Here is an 18,850-nt window from a genome sequence, read left to right as displayed (position 1 = left end):
ACAACTAGAATTTGGGACCTGAACATCTTTCTTGAATTTTTAGAACTGGATCTTTCTCCTCCTACAAAATAGAAATAAGCATTATAAGAATCATACAAAAAAATTCAAAATGAAACATATAGATCAATTACACATTCTCCGATTTTCTAGAAAGATATTTAGCCAAATTTTATTTACTCCTTGCAATTTACTCCATGAATGAGAAATTTTCTAAAACTTAACCATTTTCAATTTTCCATGAAGGAGAAATTTCCTACACTCAGCCATTTTTTTCATGAAGGAGATATTTCCAACACTCAGCCATTTTTTTCATGGAGATATTTCCAACACTCAGCCATTTTTTCTTCCATGGAGGAATTTCCAACACTCAGCTATTTTTTTTCCATGAAGGAGGAATTAAAAACAGTTAACCATTTTTTCTTCCATGAAGGAGATATTTCCAACACTTAGCCATTTTTTCTTCCACGGAGGAATTTTTCAACACTTCGCCATTTTTTCTTCCATGAAGGACAAATTTCCAACGCTTCGCCATTTTTTCCAAGATTTCTAGTTCTCTTGTCAGCGGAAATTTTGAGTGACCATGGATTTTGTCTATGATGGAAGAATTCTGCAACAACCATTTTTCTCCAAGGCGGGATTTTTTGAGTGATTATGGATTTTGTCCATGATGGAAGAATTCCGCGATAAACATTTTTCTCCAAGTTGGGATTTTTTGAGTTATCATGGATTTTGTCCATGATGGAAGAATTCGGCAACAACCATTTTTCTCCAAGGCAAGATTTTTTGAGTGGTCATGGATTTTGTCCATGATGGAAGAATTCCGCAGCAACCATTTTTCTCCAAGGTGGGATTTTTTGAGTGGTTTGTTTATCGTACAGGTAAAGAAGTCAACACATACAGACAATAATAGCAGAATAGCAGAATTATATTCACAATAGTAGATGATTGATGCTTTACAATGATCCCAGATGGGATATAAATACTACTGCCGAACCTTCCCGAAGGAGTCCGTCGGCCACAATTATTCTATCCGTTACAAACTATTTACCACCGGACCGTTGGCTACAGAATACCGAAACACCGCCGGACCGTCGGCTACAGAATACAGAAACACCGCCGGACCGTCGACTACAGAAACATTGCCGGACCGTCGGCTACAGAATACAAAATACCGTTGGAACCATCCAGTCGGCTAACACCATCCCCCCCCAAAAAGAAAAGTCGTCTCCTGACAACTGACAAAATATCTGAGACAAATTAACAAACAAAATACATTAATAGAGTGACTACAACAAGAGAAATCTGCTTCTGTCACATCACTTCCACATTCATCCCGTTACATCTATAGCCTCTGCTAACACAATACTGTCTCCTCAAGCTGACCTTGATAGCCACCTGTGCTGCTTTCTCTGTTTTCAATTCGTCGGTACCCTAAGCCAAATGTCGCTGCACTGCCTCCAACTGGATGATCAGCTCCTCCCGAGCTCTCTACGCATCCACCAAGACAGCCTTATAGCCAACACCTACTCCCACTGCCTCTAGTACACAGAAAGTCCATACCTGCAACAACTTCAACTCTTCTCAACTGGTCAGACTCCCACGACTGATGTCCGCCACGACTGGGGGTCCAGGGGGCAATGCCATTTCACAAAAATGCACGGAACACACCATTTCTGTCATTATCTATCGATTCTGCACTCTTTCTGGCAACCACAGATGCGTCCCCTTCCCTTTGGCATCATCTGTCACTCATTCTGAACAACTGCTTCATTTCACTCATTCTGTCGTCGTTTTTTTTTTTTTTTAAATATCTATAACTGCTTCCTCTACAATCCACCACAAATCCCTCTGCATAGAAATTCTTCTCCTTCTGGCAGAACAAGCACTCTTCTTTATGTCTCTGTTTCCCCGCGAAAGTCTGGTTGGAGGAGGGAATGGAGTCTGGCGAGAATGTTCTCCCTGCGGATTCCTGCGTCACCCGCGGCCTTCATGTTCTCCCTGCGGCCTTTTTGTTCTCCCCACGGCCTGTTCTTCTCCTACCCGCGGGCTTTGTTTCCTTGCCCGCGGACTATTCTTTCACTGGCGGTTAACGATGAGGATTTTATAAAATGTAATGCCCGCGGGGGCTCTTTCTTCTTTTTTTCTGCCGGAGGAACTTATGCTGTCAGTCTTCCTCCTTTCTCTGCTGGAGTAAATATGCTGCGGGGCTTTACACTCCGCGGGGGTCTCTTGCCCGCGGCCCCGCGGGACTTTAAGTGCTCGCGGACAGGCAGTTGCCCGCGGGACTTTCAGTCTGCGGGCCTTCCTGTCCGCGGGACTTCCAGTCGGTGTATTTTTTTTTTCCAAATTTTTTTAATTTTTATTTTTTATTCCTCTTAAAAGAAATCAAATAACAGAGGTACCTCCATTTTGCCTCCAGGCGTCGCCATTCTGCAACGACGACGGAGTCAGCTGGCCATCCTGTGACAGCGACGGAGTCTTCTTGGCACCATATATTTTGAATTTGGATCTGGTGACTGCCGGAGGTATCTTCTGCCCGTCCAAAGTTGATAATCTGACTACTCCATTGTCGCCGACCTTCCGAATCTGATATGGTCCAACCCATCTGCCCTTAAACTTTTCCACTTTGATTTCATTTTGACCATTGTACGCCTTACGTTTGTTCTGTGCCACCCCCGTCGCCCACTGTTCCTGCGGTCGTCGCGCAACTGGATTATTTCCTTGCTGTTGGTGCCCTTCAACTAATTTTATGCTGCGGTGTAACCTTTTCTTTCCGCGCCTTCCATTCACCATGTACCGGACAGTGGGATTTTTCGTTTTTCTGTGTTTAGACTGTATGTTCTTCCCCTCAGCTTCAGCCATGGCAGCGTTTCCTTTTTCCACTTCCCTGCATTCCTCCAGACATTCATTTTCCTCCTTTTTCTCATCTTCGTCGACCCTTAGCATATTACAACTCGGAAAGAGTTCGTAGTCTTCTATCTGCCAGTGGTAAAGGCCATTAACCGAGTCCAGGTCGTCATCATTCGATCCTCCGTCAAGTCTCAATACTCCTCCTTCATCCGGTTCCATTCTCCTCTTTCCTTCGTCATCACTTTCACCTTCACTGTCAGAATCTGACAATGCTGCCTCCTCGCCAATCATTTGCGTGTGCAGGTCAATTATGAATCTTTTGCCTTCGCGCTCCATTGATAGGGTATTGCGTTTCCAATCATGTTTTACTTTTGCTTGCACCAACCAATCCCGTCCCAGAATAGCATCATAGCCTTTTCTTTTTAATGGAATGACCACAAAATCCAATAAAAATGGTTGCGTACCAATTGTTACCGGTTGCGCTTTCAGAATTCCCAACGGTTTATTCCATGTTGGTCTGCTGTGAGCAACTGAAATGCAGGTGGCCACAGTGTCGACTTTCCCAACTTCTTCCAAGTATTCTCCGGCAACACATTCACGCCGGACCCTCCGTCAACAATTGTCTCTGTCAAAATATTTCCCAAAATCCTCATCTCGACGACCGTTGGATGCCGTCCGGAGGTGAGTGCTAGCAGCATTGGGTCTGTTGCCATCCCTTCCCTACTGTCCCTTCCTGTGTCCTCCGTTGCTTTCGAAAACGGTGTATGATTCATAATGGCTGTCCGTAACTGGGGCATTGTGAGGAGGTCACTTATCTTGACCGTTATCTCCGTTTGTAAGATCTGTCGTACAATGTTTTGTTCTGCAAAGTTCCTTGCCAAGGTGCCGGTAATATCCTTCAACTGAGATGTCCCCGCCGACGATGCCTTTGCAATTTCCGCTTGCGCTTCCCCCACTTTTCTCTTTTCCTCTGTTTGCCTTCGTGTAATTGCCAGAACCTCCTCTACATCCGTGCCAACAGTGATCAAGTTTACTCTAGCCTTTGGACACTTGGAATCTTCGTGATCGCCGGGTCCGCACCATCTGCATAATAATTTCGGTGTGTTTGCCGTTGTACAATCCCGTGCAAAATGACCCCACAAATTACATGCTCGGTATTGAACGATCAGCCGTCCGTTTGCATCATATTGGGTTCGACTTCGGTTTCCATTATTGTTATTGGTTGCATTGTTGTTATTTTGCCCTCTGCTATTATTCCTATATCCTCCAGATGTAGCACCGGCGGTATTCGTGTTTCCGCTACTACCCGACGGGGAAGCCTCCTGTGTGAGAAACACCTGCGGAGGTCCTCTTGTCTTCATGTTAAAGGGACAGTCTTTTGTCGAATGGCCCATGATTTGATAGATGTCACAGAATTGGTTCTTCGGACACGATCCCTTAGTATGACCGTTGGTCTTACATTCCGTGCACCACAGTTCACTACCTTTTGGCTCCTTCTGCATGTTTTTAAACTCCTTCATCATTCGAACCATATCCTTCTGTAAGGCACGAACCTTTTTGCTACTACCTTCGTCGTCACTGCTATCATCTCCGGTAGGCTCGTCGTCATCAGAATCAGAGGAGCTAGTTTTCTTCTTCTTTGTCTTCTGCTCACTCCAGGTCCAGTGCTCTGTTATACGCGTCCACATATGATGACGGTGGCACAATTTTCATTTTCCTCCGCAACTTCGAGCATAGGCCGTCCACAAACCACCTTTTCTGCAATCCGTCCGCTGGCTTGTTTTCCATTTTGTTTATTAAGTCTTTCAATCTCCTGGCGTAGACACGGACAGTTTCGTGCTTCCTTTGTTTGGTATTGAAAATTTCCGCTACGATTTCATTATCATCCCGCAAGAGTTTAAATTCCGCCAAGAGCTCCTTTTTAATGTTATCCCATGTATCCAGCTTCTGCGGATCCATATCCGAAAACCAATCAATCGCGACACCCCGTAAGGTTGCCGGAAATTGCCTGGCCCATTCGTCAGCATCTGTGATTCCATTTGCCCGCCAAATCGTCTCACATGTCTTACAATGTCGGAGGGGGTCGACTGTACCATCGCCTTCAAATTTCGGTAATTTTTCTTTGGGTCCCGCCATAACTCTGGAGGTTTGCACTCCTACAGTGGTCGACACTCCCACACCGGCAGTCTGGACTCCCACACCGATAGTCTGTACTCCCACACCGGCGGACTGGTCTCCCACACCGGCGGTCTGCACTCCTACACCGGAGGTGTCGACAGCTGCGAACCTTGGTGAAGACGAAGGATCCTCCGAAATTGTTTCCAGCGGAAGTCTATCCTGGACGAGGAGGTCACTCCACGCTCGTGCTCCGTTGGCACTGCGAGCCGTGCGAGTTGATGCTCTCCCGTCTGAATTTTCTTCCCTCGGCAAACACAAATTCAAGAGCTCCTCCCGTGCTTCTTCCACCAATTCCACCTGCTGCCGAGTCTCCTCCAACAATTCCTCCACACTTCGATTTCCGTCGGCAATCCTCTGAAATCTTCGTCGGCGTTCGGCTTGCTGTGCTAGAATTAAATTCTCTTGTGCAATACGGATTCCATCTTTTCCCTTCGCCTTATTCCGATCCTTGTTAAGCTGATTTGGCATTAATCTTCATTCCCCCCACCTTCCAGATTCATAAGGCACCGGTGCCAAATGTTTACCGTACAGGTAAAGAAGTCAACACATACAAACAATAATAGCAGAATAGCAGAATTATATTCGCAATAGTAGATGATTGATGCTTTACAATGATCCTAGATGGGATATAAATACTACTGCCGAACCTTCCCAAAGGAGTCCGTCGGCCACAATTATTCTATCCGTTACAAACTATTTACCGCCGGACCGTCGGCTACAGAATACAGAAACACCGCCGGACCGTCGGTTACAGAAACATCGCCGGACCGTCGGCTACAGAATACAAAATACCGCCGGAACCATCCAGTCGGCTAACATGGTTATGGATTTTGCTCATGATGGAAGAATTCCACAACAACCATTTTTCCTTATGTTTCTACGCCTTTACACTTTTGGATATTTCAAGGGTTATTCCAGACTTAAATCATTTTCTAATTGGCTGACTTGCTTGCTCATTCGTTTGGATATAGAAATAGATACCTTTTTGTCTCTTTATCAATTAGAGCTCACTTGTAGCCAAAACATAATTGCCGAAAACAAACTTTCTAAAAATAGTAAGTTGTTCCAAAGTCAAAATAAGGTCAATCCAAGAGGGAGTGAAATTTACTAAAAATAGACTTACTAGAAAAAGACTTTCTAAAAATATTAAGTTGTTACAAAGTCAAAGTAAGATCAATCCAGCAGGCAGTGGAATTTATTAAAAATAGACTTACTGAAAATAGTAAGTTGTCAAGACACTCAATTCTCATACAAGCAAATAGTTTCCATTCTAGAAGCCAATTTTACCAATTCTCATTTGAAAGAGGGAAACCTCAAGGGACTGAGCCGAGAACTACCAAGAACTAAAGCCAAAAGGACAAGACCAAGAGCAAAATACCCACAACAGTACCCTTGTGCACAAAGTGGGTGGCTGTTTTAACCAGCAATGCATTTATTAAAATAAAGCTTTTATATCTTCAGCTAATAATACACTATTTTTTGTCATGAAATCACGACACCTTAGTTGTCCATTTAGCTTCAAAAAATATCTTTATTCGCAATAAAAATAACAAACCTCTTTTGTTTTCTAAAACACTATAAAGCATTTATCTCCACTTTAGTATCACAACTCATTCTTAACATATTCTAACATATCCTTTAATCTTCATTTATCACTTCAATTTTTTTTGCTACTTGCAAAAGTCCAATACTCAATCACGTTTTATTTCCACAGTATTCTTTTGGCACCGTTTTATGGAAGCATGCCAAAATGGTTGCACTTGTTTGACATCTTATTTTGCAAGAAGATTATGATAGAGAAATTACATAGAATAGAGTGAATATAGGACTTCATATGACAATACATGGGTGTTATGGAATTCTTAGATGTGATTTAGAGACTTGCAGAGAATCTTTGGGGTCAGCAATCAACAGTATACATTTGCAAACGCAAATGAATCATCATGGTAGCAATTGGCATGCTTTATTACTGAAGAGTTTTCAAATGGGAAACGTTACCATGACTACAACAGTCGGTAACCTTGGTAGCACAATGTTTTGAATCTTGATGAATTTTCAAACTTATTCAGAAGTCTTAATTAATGCTGACTTGCATAGTTGGCAGAGATATAACAGAGGAAGGAAATCCCTTGGACGGTACAATGACCTGCAGAGGGTGATGGAGAGTACCGAAGAAAAGCATAGTGTTGGTAAAATTTGGAAGCCCATAAACACCTTACTCTCAACTGCTCCAGCTACTTGCTTCTTCCTCATGGTGCCTTCATCTTCTCCATTACTTTGACATCATGCTGAAGTGGGAAGCTCCAAAACCTACAGGTTACACCATTGATAATACATGGCATTTATACATTTGGGTTAAGATATTATTACATTGGCTTACAAAGCCCCTTTCTAACTACCTAAACTAAACCATGTAAAACTTCCAACTACTACTTTTATTTAATTATCTATTTATCCGAGTAATGAGAATTGCGGCGATTTACGCAATTCAACGGTTCGATTCAAGCGAAGCGATTTTTTTTGAATTGGTGAATTGAATCGGCGATTTCTTGGCATGAGTCACCATGAATCGCATGAATCAGCACAAAAAATTGTGCAGCCCAATTGGGTAACTTGTATAAAAAAAAAACTTTTTTAATGAATTTTTTTTTCACATTTCGCTTTCTTACAACCTTAAAAGGGACAAAAAGAGAGGAAAAGTGAGAGATAGACTTGAACTAGAGCTAGAGCAGATTGGCTTGTCTTTTCATTTTGTTTACAGATAGACATACGTTTCATGGATCTTCATCTTACATACATTTATGATTTGACAACATTTATAATTCTATATATCTATGTCATATGATACTATGTTTTCTATTTACTTCATTTACAAATTACAATTTACATTTTACATATGTGATTGATTTATCATTTATGTTCTTTGTTTATGTATGTTAGCTTCTATTTGATGATGTTATAGTGTTTTTAAGTTATATTCAATAAAGGGTGCATGAAATAAGTTTTAAATCGTTAAAATCTCTAAATTTCGAGGGTTTTTTCACTTTGCCGATTCATAGCTGATTCGTAGCCAATTTGGATCCGATTAACGAGTCAAGTTGGCCTTTGCCAATTCCGAGTTTTGTTCTTTGCTATTTACTAACGTATGATATTTGTAGAGATATATATTCTACCAAACCTAACAACCTAATATAGATATAATAACTCCAACGCTGGTGTTCTACTTCAGTCTTCCTTTACTCCTGAAAATCGAGAATACAACAACCATTTTGAATTTGCATTATTAATCTATTGACAGCTTTAACAGTTGAAAATATGTTATTTGGGAAAGGACCATACAAAAGAGGCATAGTATTTTTCATTTTTTTATTTGTCTAGCTGGAGTTGCATAGAACCGAATATTTTTGTTTCTGCTGTTTTACAGTTTGATGTGACTTTCCCTGCTCTTGCATGCTCTCTCCTTAGTTTGGATGCAATGGATATTAGTGGAGATCAACACCTTGATGTGGTAAGTTTGCAATTAAAGTTTGGATTAAGTTTGGAACAATAACAGTTAACTTTTGTATATTCTTTGTTGCAACAAAAGTCGAATATAAGTAGCTTGAGGTTTGAACCACAGACATTTTAATCTTGCAGAAACATGATATAATTAAAAAAAGACTCGATGCCTCTGGAAATGTCATTGAGATGAGGAGTGATGGAATTGGTGGACCCAAGGTTTGTTCTGCAGCACAACTTTCTGATGTTTTTTTATCTATAATCAAATATTCAGATTTTATAACTTTTGTAGCTGTTGTTTGTTGCGATAAGTAATTTTTGTTTAATGTTATTTTAGCATACTAACTGTTCAATTATATTGCTGCTTTTCACAATAGCCCTAGTTGAACCCAGATCTGTCCTGACAGGGTACAGATTTTGGTCTGGGCTTGCCTGGGTCCTACCCTGCACTTATGGATTTAGTTGATACATACTCTGGCAAGATCCACAGCCCTGGGGCAGGGCCCAGGCCAAACCCTGGGAGAACTTATCTAGCAGAGAAGTGTTTTTTAACTAAAAAAAGAAAATAGGAGAAGTAAACCAAAATGATATCTTTTCTCAGCCTTGATTGAGGAATAGAGGTACTACAGTCACACAGGATTTGCATGGTGCAGCTAACAGGAGAGGCACTGGTGCTGCAGCTGATGACTTAGATGCTCTCAATGTGATATTATGATGGTCTGTATTGATTTTTGATGTGCAGTTGCACTGATATCTAACATTTTGATCTATCTTCAACATGTTGCAGTTGACATTGATGATCTGTCAACTTTGTTTTTTGTTTTCTATCTATCTATCTATAGAGTGTATGACAGTAGTAGTACTATGACCAACCCCAGCCATATTGAACCCAACAAAACAAATTAGAAAATTGCCAAATGCAATCCTTTACTCTGACTTGAAACAGAGCTTTGAAAATTCTATTTACATGTATGCATTCATTTCGAAAAACAGCATATACTGTAGAAATATCTTATTAGGTCAAAGATCTCTTTTAGACAATTTTGGTATCTGGGAGCTATCTTATAGGTAGAATCAAATATTATGCAGACTGTAGCTGTGCTGGCTAATTTTTTTGTAAGCCACTGTAACCATTACTTACAAAATGGGAACTTTAGGCAATGGTGTAGTGAGATAAATCTCTCCTCTCAGCAATAGGGGAGGCTCCCTTCTTACTGTAGGTGGCTACAACAAAGACCTAACTGGAATTGATGAAGGGGTGGTTTACTGAATTAATTCCTCTTTTTTTATGACTGATTTTCTATTACCAACTACTACTTGCAATTAAACAAAAGGAATCCATTGCTATGGTAATACCGGTGGCTTAAGTATCGACGTAAGAACAAACTTTAAGACAACAGTTATACTTGACTTGTGTGGTTGATAATAAGAACCCAACGTCTCCTACAAGCAACCTTTTTGGAACGAAAGGGTGAATAACTGACAAAGCTTGAAGTCTTTGTTCAACTAACAAACTAGATTAATCTTGTTTAAGAAAGCTCAAAGTCTTCCAAAAACAACATCAAACACTCAAATGTTATAAAAGAGAGAAGTAACAAAGATGAATGAATCAATGTAACATAAGAGACAATGATCAATTCCAAGTATCTCAACACAAAGTTTGGGAAAAACTTGCTTGTTTATTCACTTCAGAGATTTGCAACAAGAAATACGAAGCCTTCTAGTCACAAGCCTAGCCTTCTCCTATAAAGAAAAAGATGATTATTTACAATGAACTCTCTCTTTTATATAGGAAAAACAAAGAGAGAAAGGTGGACGAAAAAGTGGAACAACCCCAACTACCCATACTTGTCCTAACTAACTACTTTGACTTTATTCAAAGTTGTATGTCTAATACAATTGCAACATAACTTCATGAGCTGATTGTACAGGTACATGTTATCCTGTACTTACAACAAGGATGCTCTTTGCATGTAGCTTTCTTATTACTATTCTACTTAAAGCATGTAAAAATATGATTTGGAGTTTTCACATGGTATCAACCAGTTTTCCAACTTTCTATAGGGACTCTCGTACAACTGCAACATCCAGTTGGCCAATGTGTTGTAAGATCATGGTAACTTTCTTGACTGTGCTTGCTGCCCTAGATGTTTCTTTGTTATAATCCTCCATTTGATTATGCAAATTCTTCAATGAAAACTTCCAATTTGCAAATGTGTCAAACACACTAATGTTGAAGTCATCCACTTCAAGCTGTAGGTGAATGGCTTCTGCGAATTCTGTGAGAATTTCTTGTTGACTCTTCACTGCGTTGTCTTCAGTGATAATTTCGCATGACAACTCTTTGAAAGCTTCTTTGATCTTATTTTCTTGAGTAGATACCATGAGTATTGTTGCCTTTATCCCTTCTATGAGCTTTTAGAGAATTTGTTTCTTGTTTTCCATCACATGCATGAAATCATGGTACATTTGAAATGATGTAATGACATCATACTCACATAGGAAGTCTAAATCAACTTCCATCATGCTGTTACAAGCACCAAGATCCCCTTCCAGCAACTCAAATTAATGATTGAGTGATTTCAACATGTCATCCAATTTAGCAGAGACTTCTCTTCCTTTACTCAACTCCTAGTATGCTTCTCCAATCACTTAGGATTCCCTTATTTTCAATAATGTTGCTCCATTCATCAATAGTATGTGCCTTCCACTTCTCTCTTTCTGTGCATACAACTAAAACAGGTTCACTGCCTGCAAAAGACGTCTTCATCTCTTCAATAATGCCCAAAAAATGAGCATTTTCTTCTTTGAGTTTCACTTTCTTTTCCCACAGTTCATCATTCTTTCAAAAAAGAAAGTTAACCACCTCATGTGCATCCTATTGATAACTTAGTTTTGTTTGCTTACCAAGTTCAACCCTTGTGATTCTGTAATCAGCAGGCTGCATGTCTTTGGTAGATTTCTCCACAAGAGGTTTAGCCACTTCAGCATACTTGATGTGATTTTCATCAACCATCACTCAAGAAACTGTTTTAGCTTTCTTATTCTTTGAAACCCTTGGTTTGCTTACTTGTCTGTCATCTTCTGTAATGTCCTTGTTTTTGGCAAGTCTATGTAGTTGATGGAGTAAGCTCATCATAGTGAATCTCGTGAGCTTATAGGGTGTTTTGTGGGTCCCTGTTGTGGACTTGCTATTTTTAATAAGTCTATTTTTGACAGTTGCTATTTTTGGCAGTGCAGTGGGTGGCTTTGGCAGTTGGTTGTTACCTGCGGTAAATAAGGTTAATAATTGTTTGAGCTCTTATTTATTCAATAATTATCAAGTTGCATTATTATAATGATATTTATATTATTACAATAATGACATTAAGAGATTTCTAAAAAGTATGTTGCAGAGTTTCAAGTGTTGAGTTCTTTTGGAAAACTTCCACAAATTTTGAAGTGAAGTTTTTATGAAAACTTTGGCCAATGAAAGATTATAAATAAGAGCTCATTCATTGGGAAAAGCACGCTTGGATAATTTATTTGCTTTTGTTGCCTTTGTGGCTTTCTGAGTCTGAAGTTTGTGCCCTTGCTGAAGGGTTTATAGCTGAGAACTGCAATGTAAATTCACAAATGAGGTATTGTGAATTAATTCTAAAATTGTGAATTCGTTCCCACTGCTGAAGAATAGTGGATTGAATCTGAAAATTGGAGCTTCCTCATACTGTGTTCACTGTGGCCGAGGAGTATTTTGTTCATTGGAGGATCTAGAGTCTTCTCTTACTGTTTTTCTACTGAATCTGAGAAGAAGGGTTTATTGTAAAGGAAATTGGTAAACTAACTCTTGTTTTTCTTCTGCAATTTTTTGAGTCTGGGTGTAGTTGGTTTAGGGAATTTGTATCCTTGTTAATTATTGTTATTGAATTCTACAATCTACCATATTGGCGTTGGAATTATAGCTTTGTACCCCCAGTTTGTGGTCTGCTGTAGCATGGGCAATTTGCAGCTTTGCTAGCAATTTATTGCTAGAGTTTCATGCACAAAAAACTCTGCTCTTAGGTGCAGCAATTTCCAGCTTTGCTAGCAATTTATCAAAATTTGGGATGCTTGTGCATACAAAATACACATTGCTTGCAGCTTGTATATCTGTACTTTGGCGGCCATTAGCAACTAATATTGGTGGCCACCTTCTAGGAGCCAAATTGTGGAGTTTGTTGTCCATACTTGGGAGTTCCGACATGCTGTTGTTACAAGCATCGTGGCTTCATCGTGTGATTTACGACTAGATTTCAGACATTTACAATTCTGCCTTCAAGTGCATACTTCTGCAAATCGATCAACTAGTGTAAACTTCCAGGTTTTTACAATTGTGATAAATTGATTGCTTGTGAAATTCTATATGGTATTCTGAAAAATGCAATTTATGATAAGGTGGAGTTGTTCATTTAATTGTCTATCAACATTCTGATATTAAAATTTGCTGTTAGTAATGTATGTAATTGAATAAGTTGGACAATTGTCATTACAATGAGCACAAGTTTGCTTGTCAATTGTTTGACAAAATGTCAAACTAATGATTAGTTGGTGAAATTGATGTTTGCTAACGGTATAACTGGCTAGGGGTTCTTACATCTTCAAGTGGGATTTCTTATTTATTTCTTTTCTGTGTGACAAAGCTCAACCATGGAGGAAGATTGAAAGAAAGATGCACTAGCTGAAGCAGTAGTTACCATAGTTAACTCATAATTACTTTGCATAAGGGTAGTAACTATAGTTGGTGTCTTAATCTAAATGGCCATAGGACTGCTATGTGTGACCTTAGTCATGAATTACTCTAACTAAGCTGAAGTTCATCAAGCAATGCTGTAGACCGAACAGTGGCTGAAGGAATCGATAAGGAATATGCATAAAAAACATTCTCAAAATCATACTGATCTCCTTGTGCTTTTAGTGTAGGTGCACCTGAGGATACATGCAATGATGTTGTAATACTCACTGAATCTTCAAAAGACGAATGCTTAATGAAGAATGCACCCATAGCAACACCTAAAGGTGAATCATGAGATTAATTTGATACTGAAGCTGACTCCATAAGATAGGTTGCAGCGAGAACTTCAAGAGGACATGAAGCAAGAGGTGAAGACTTCTTTGATTTCCTTGCTTCATCGTTACTTGAGTCAACTTGAAATTATTGAGATTCAATGTCTTTCACCTCAAGTACTCTTGAATCATATTCTCCTTTGATAGACAACTTAGGCAAACTTTGAGCAGTAGGTTCAAATGTAGATGAAGATGTGCCATCTTTACCTTTAACCTTTATCCTGGATCTCAAACCAATTAGACCAACGGGATCAAAATCTGTTCTAGGTTTTATCTTTATACATTTAAGACCCCTTCTTTTCATCCATGTGTTGGTATTAGTGAGGATAAATTGGAATTTATCCCAAATGGACGTACTTTCTTTGCATGGTCATGTAGGAGGAAGAATGGGTAACTTGTCCACATCATGCTGAAAAAATTCAGGGTCTAGAATTTGATCATCATCTTCAAAACTAGGTAGAATGGATGCCAAGTTGAAATCTACAATCTATTTCACAGTCAATTGAGTATAATCCATATTCCGTACATCCAACTCGGTACGTACATCAATCTAGAGATCTTCTAGATGATGTATGTGCAAGAATTGCTTCCTCATCTTGTCATGCAATCCCCTCCAATCAAAACAACTTTTGGCTGCAAACTGTTTTAGTGTGATCATTGTTGTCCTGCATTTTGTCACTAGAAAATGTTGGTAACAACACAAAACTTTTTCAAGTTACTTTTGCATTTCTTTAGGTTTAATTTGATATTCAATTGTTTAATGTTGATCGATCAATTGACTTCAATTTGCATATCAAATTGTTTTACTGAAGGCTTTCGTCAAGTGTTTTTCATTTTTTTTGTTGAGTCTTTGCTTGAATTTTGAAGCTTTCATCTTCATTTTCTTTGCTTTTGAGTTTGCGTTTGTTGGTTTTTAGTCCTTTGGTTTTGCTCATGTCATGCTTTTCGCTTTTCCTTTTGATTCGGTTTAACCTAGAGCTCATCGAAGTTGTCAGTCAAGAGACATGGCCATTTTAGTACCCAAAAAGTGGGTCTTTTTGATGCAACAACACAAATTAAAAATATCACGTTAGATTTCTAATTTAAAATTCACTTTTTGAAAAATATAGCTTAAGTTCACTTCATGTTATGTTTTAAAGTCCACTTTATCTTTTAATTTTTCACTTAAAGTAACTATAGTGCACTTTATGTTATATTTTTAACTTGAGTTACTTTTTGATTTTTTACTTCAGTGACTATATTAACTATATAGTTCAATTTAACTTTTAGCGTTTAAATCAAATGCTCTAGTGAATATTACTTTTTAAATGATATTTGCATGTTATATTGCTAATATCTAAGTCACAGGGTTTGCTGAATTTTCGGCTTCATGTTTGGATTTCGGCGAAGTTCAAAAAAAAATAAAAATTCGTTAAATTCGGCAAAAAATTCGTACGAAATCATTCTAACTGTCTTTCAGCAGAGAACATATTTCATGGTGTCATTTTTTAGGGTTTTCGGCCCAAAAAAAACTTTAAAATGAAGCTCTATTTGCTCAAAATTATTTCTTCTGAAGATCGTTTCTCAAGGACGGCAAGGCAAATTGTCTACCGCAGCTTGCAAATCATTTACGTCGTCTATTGCAGGTTGTGGCATGGGAAATCATTAGGCATCTGGTGTTTGACATCATTTGCGTTTGAAGTAGAATCATTTGCACTTCTGCATCTAGAGTAGAGGCATCTGAACTAGTCGTCAGTTGTCATTTATGTAGGTCGTTTAGCGTCTGAAGAAGAGGGGCCATGTTCAACGTCTGATAGTAAGGTGGTTGTAGTGGTAAGATCCTGACAATCTCTCAGTAGCGGCGGCATCGACAACGACTATTAGCAAATCTCGACTACCATTTCTAATAGTTAGTAACATTGTTATAATGTATTTCATTTTAATTTAGGTTTCAATAGTTAATAACATTATTATAATGTATGCTATTTTTATTTATTTATTAATAGTAAAATAATTATGTATATTCTTTATTAGAAAAATATTAAATTTTTATATATTTTTTATTAACCTTCTTCTCATTAGTAAAATATTAATATATTATATTTTTATTTATTATTACATTACTTTTTTGTTTTTTTTATATATTTATTTAAGATAAATTTAATGTCGAATTTTTCCCCGAATTTTTTTGGACCTTGCCGAACTTGATCCGAACTTCATAGTTGTCGAACTCGAACTCGAACTCGAACCTTGTGACTTAGGTTAATATGATATATAAATATAATTTATGTCTCACTTAAGTTATATTTTAATGAATTTAAATTGACATGTGCTTATTTAATTGCTTAAAGTCTTCAAAAGTGGACTTTTTACATGCCATTGTATATAATTTTCAACTTAGAAGTATTAATCTTCAGTGGAACTTTTTCATGTCTCTGCATATTTAAGTCATCAAAAGTAGACATTTTATATGCAATTACATGTAAAATCCATCAAAAGTGGACATTTTACATGTCACTACAGATAAAGTTCAACTTGGAATCATAACTAGACCTTTTTGATGTCATTTCATCAAAAGGCTATCAAAAGTGGACCTTTTTGATGTCATTGCATCAAAAAGCAAGTTTTTATGTCTTTGCATCCAAAATGTGAGATATAACTTAAAATGTGCATTGCCCTCCAAAAGGTGCGATTTTGATAACTTGCACATTTTAAAACATGTTGCCTCCAAAAGGTCCGATTTAAACTAAAAGCATCTTTTAAAACATGCTATGCACCCAAAAAGGTCTGATTTTACCTAAAAACATGTTTCAAAATTTGTATTGACCTCCGAAAAGTTCGATTTTGGAAAAACACATGCATTTGCTCTCTAAGAACCCAATTTTGCATATTGTGAGATATTTACTTGATGGTTTTGCATGAGATCTTCTCCAATAGGGTCGTTTTTGTTTGGCAATGGATTTTCTAACATAAAAAATGGATTTATCTTGTTAAAAAATGTTGTTTCAAATTCCTTCCAAGGGCACGTTTTTGGAAAAATCTTCAAATTAATCCATTTAGAGTGATTTAAATCATGTTTTTGCAAGGAAAAGAGGTGTTTTGGCATCTTCAATCATTTGCAATACATCTTGGCTCACATTTTTGCACTTAGAACATTTTTGAGTGTTTTCACATGAACATGATTTTTATAACTGTTTTGGTATGAAATTGAAGTAGAATTGAATTTCTCAAGTATGTTAGTTGATAATTAAGACCCAAGAAAACGTGATGTTACATCATCACAGTAAGGGCTGGGGACACGTTGGGAGCCACTCCCTAGATCCACTCCCATATCTAATGCTAGGATCATCCCATTCATAATGAATGTGGTAACAAAATGAGACATAAAGCCACATTTCACTTGCCATTTTCATGTATTTCCAATACCAATCGGCTTAGTTTCCCAATATCTCATCATTAATTACAATATATCACATTTGCCCAGTTGGCTATTTCCAAATCATAACAGAGGCAAGTCTATAGTGTCTCTGACATTAAATAAAATGAATGTGGTAACAAAATGAAACATAAAGCCACATTTCACTTGCCATTTTCATGTATTTCCAATACCAATCGGCTTAGTTTCCCAATATCTCATCATTAATTACAATATATCACATTTGCCCAGTTGGCTATTTCCAAATCATAATAGATGCAAGTCTATAGTGTCTTTGACATTAAATAAAATAAATGATAATATTCATATTTTGGGCTCATGATGTATTTTTATATATCTCGGGCCATCTTTTATCTTTATGGTTTTAGGTGTTTGTTGTTGTGTCGAATCTTCTTGTGCTCCTCGAGAGTTTTCCTTGATGGGGTATTTATGACTAGCATGTAGGATGTTTTTGGTATGTGACTTGAGTTCTTTTTATTGTACTGCAAATTCTAGTTGTAGTTATGCTCTATTCACTATATTGGAAGTGAAAGTTCTTCCCTATTTGGCTAGTGTATTTTTGGTGGGATTCATCCCTCACCCTATTTTGTTCTATGTTGCTTTAGATATGGCAAATTTGGGGCATTACCATTGTATAGTCAAGGAATACTTCTGGCATAATTCGACTCTGACATTCATGTTGATATTCGATTACTTATATGTGCATGAACTCATGAACTCATTAATCTGTTAAAAGCAAACACTATAGGCAAGGCATATTTTTCCCTCGCATGTTCGGGCTACTGGAAGCATTGTACGAACACCATAATTATATATCCACAAGTATCGACATCCCATTTACACCGTACAATCCCGCATAGCCTTTTCAACCTTCTCACCATATGCCACTGGACAAACCTCCCTTACCGTATGCCACCAACCTCTCACCACCCACCGTACAAACTGCTCAATACCATAGGTCTAACTCTGTATGACCTTGCATTTCTGCTACACACCATAGTTCATCTCCACCATAGACCATACAATTTTTAGTTGCTATTGAATGAATCGACAATATTCTTCACCATACCATCGCTACTCCTTAACATCGTACGCCGTATGATCCATTCTCTTGTTGTACATTCATCATTACCATCGTGCAAACACTACCCCCGAGTTTCATCTATTCTCGCTGCACAACCTTGGTGTTCGAATAGGGACTCTCCATCTTGCGCATTGCCATCAAGATTGTCTCTCCTTTGGGTTTGAAGTAAGTTATAGGGTATTGAAGATCGGGTAGGGACATTATAGAGTCGATCTTGTTGTGAAGTTTTTACACCATCATCCCATTGCAAATGGGGACCCCCAATTTTCACTTGGCCGTAGAGTTAGTCTTAGTTGTCTGAGGTTTAGCAATAGTTCAAGTTTTGGGTTTAGAGAGACTAGTTTGGGCAGTTTGATCTATTTAGGGAGTCAAGGCTCATGAATGAGAGAGCAAGAGCTAATCAAGCCCCAAAAATGAAAATGAAAACTACCATGAAAATTTTAGCGAGGTTCAAACCCAAAGGGCATTGATGTGAAAATGAGATTCACGCTGGATTTGGAGTAAAAAACAAATGTACAAGAGATGAAGACATTCAAAATCGTGAACAAGGATTGAAAAATGTAGAGCAAAAACAAGTATGAAAAGGAGAATTGAGAGTATCAACACACAAAGTAGAGGGTCAAGAATCTCAAGATCTTGGGATTTCTGCCCCTATGAAATCCTCACTTTTCAAAATCTTCACCATGACGTTCTAAAACATGGGATTCCTAGTCCCAACATCTCAAAATTTCTGCCCTAGAGTG

At 38.1% G+C, this 18,850-nt stretch overlaps 1 protein-coding gene across 1 annotated transcript in view; it reads left to right on the top strand.

Annotated features, from left to right (window-relative positions):
• LOC149537177 (uncharacterized) overlaps positions 1-18,850 on the top strand; it is a 241,446-nt gene that overhangs the window by 90,602 nt on the left and 131,994 nt on the right. The window contains exons 4-5 of the mRNA XM_089807323.1: positions 8,453-8,536; positions 8,665-8,745. Coding sequence (XP_089663449.1) covers positions 8,453-8,536; positions 8,665-8,745 — 165 coding nt within the window. The remainder of the gene's footprint in view (positions 1-8,452; positions 8,537-8,664; positions 8,746-18,850) is intronic.

This window comes from Cupressus sempervirens, chromosome 10, assembly GCF_028749045.1.
Source record: "Cupressus sempervirens isolate cs-2001-9-10 chromosome 10, ASM2874904v1, whole genome shotgun sequence".
Lineage (NCBI taxonomy): Eukaryota > Viridiplantae > Streptophyta > Pinopsida > Cupressales > Cupressaceae > Cupressus > Cupressus sempervirens.
Note: the sequence above shows the minus strand (reverse complement) of the source record. Positions and strands in the feature narration are given on the sequence as shown.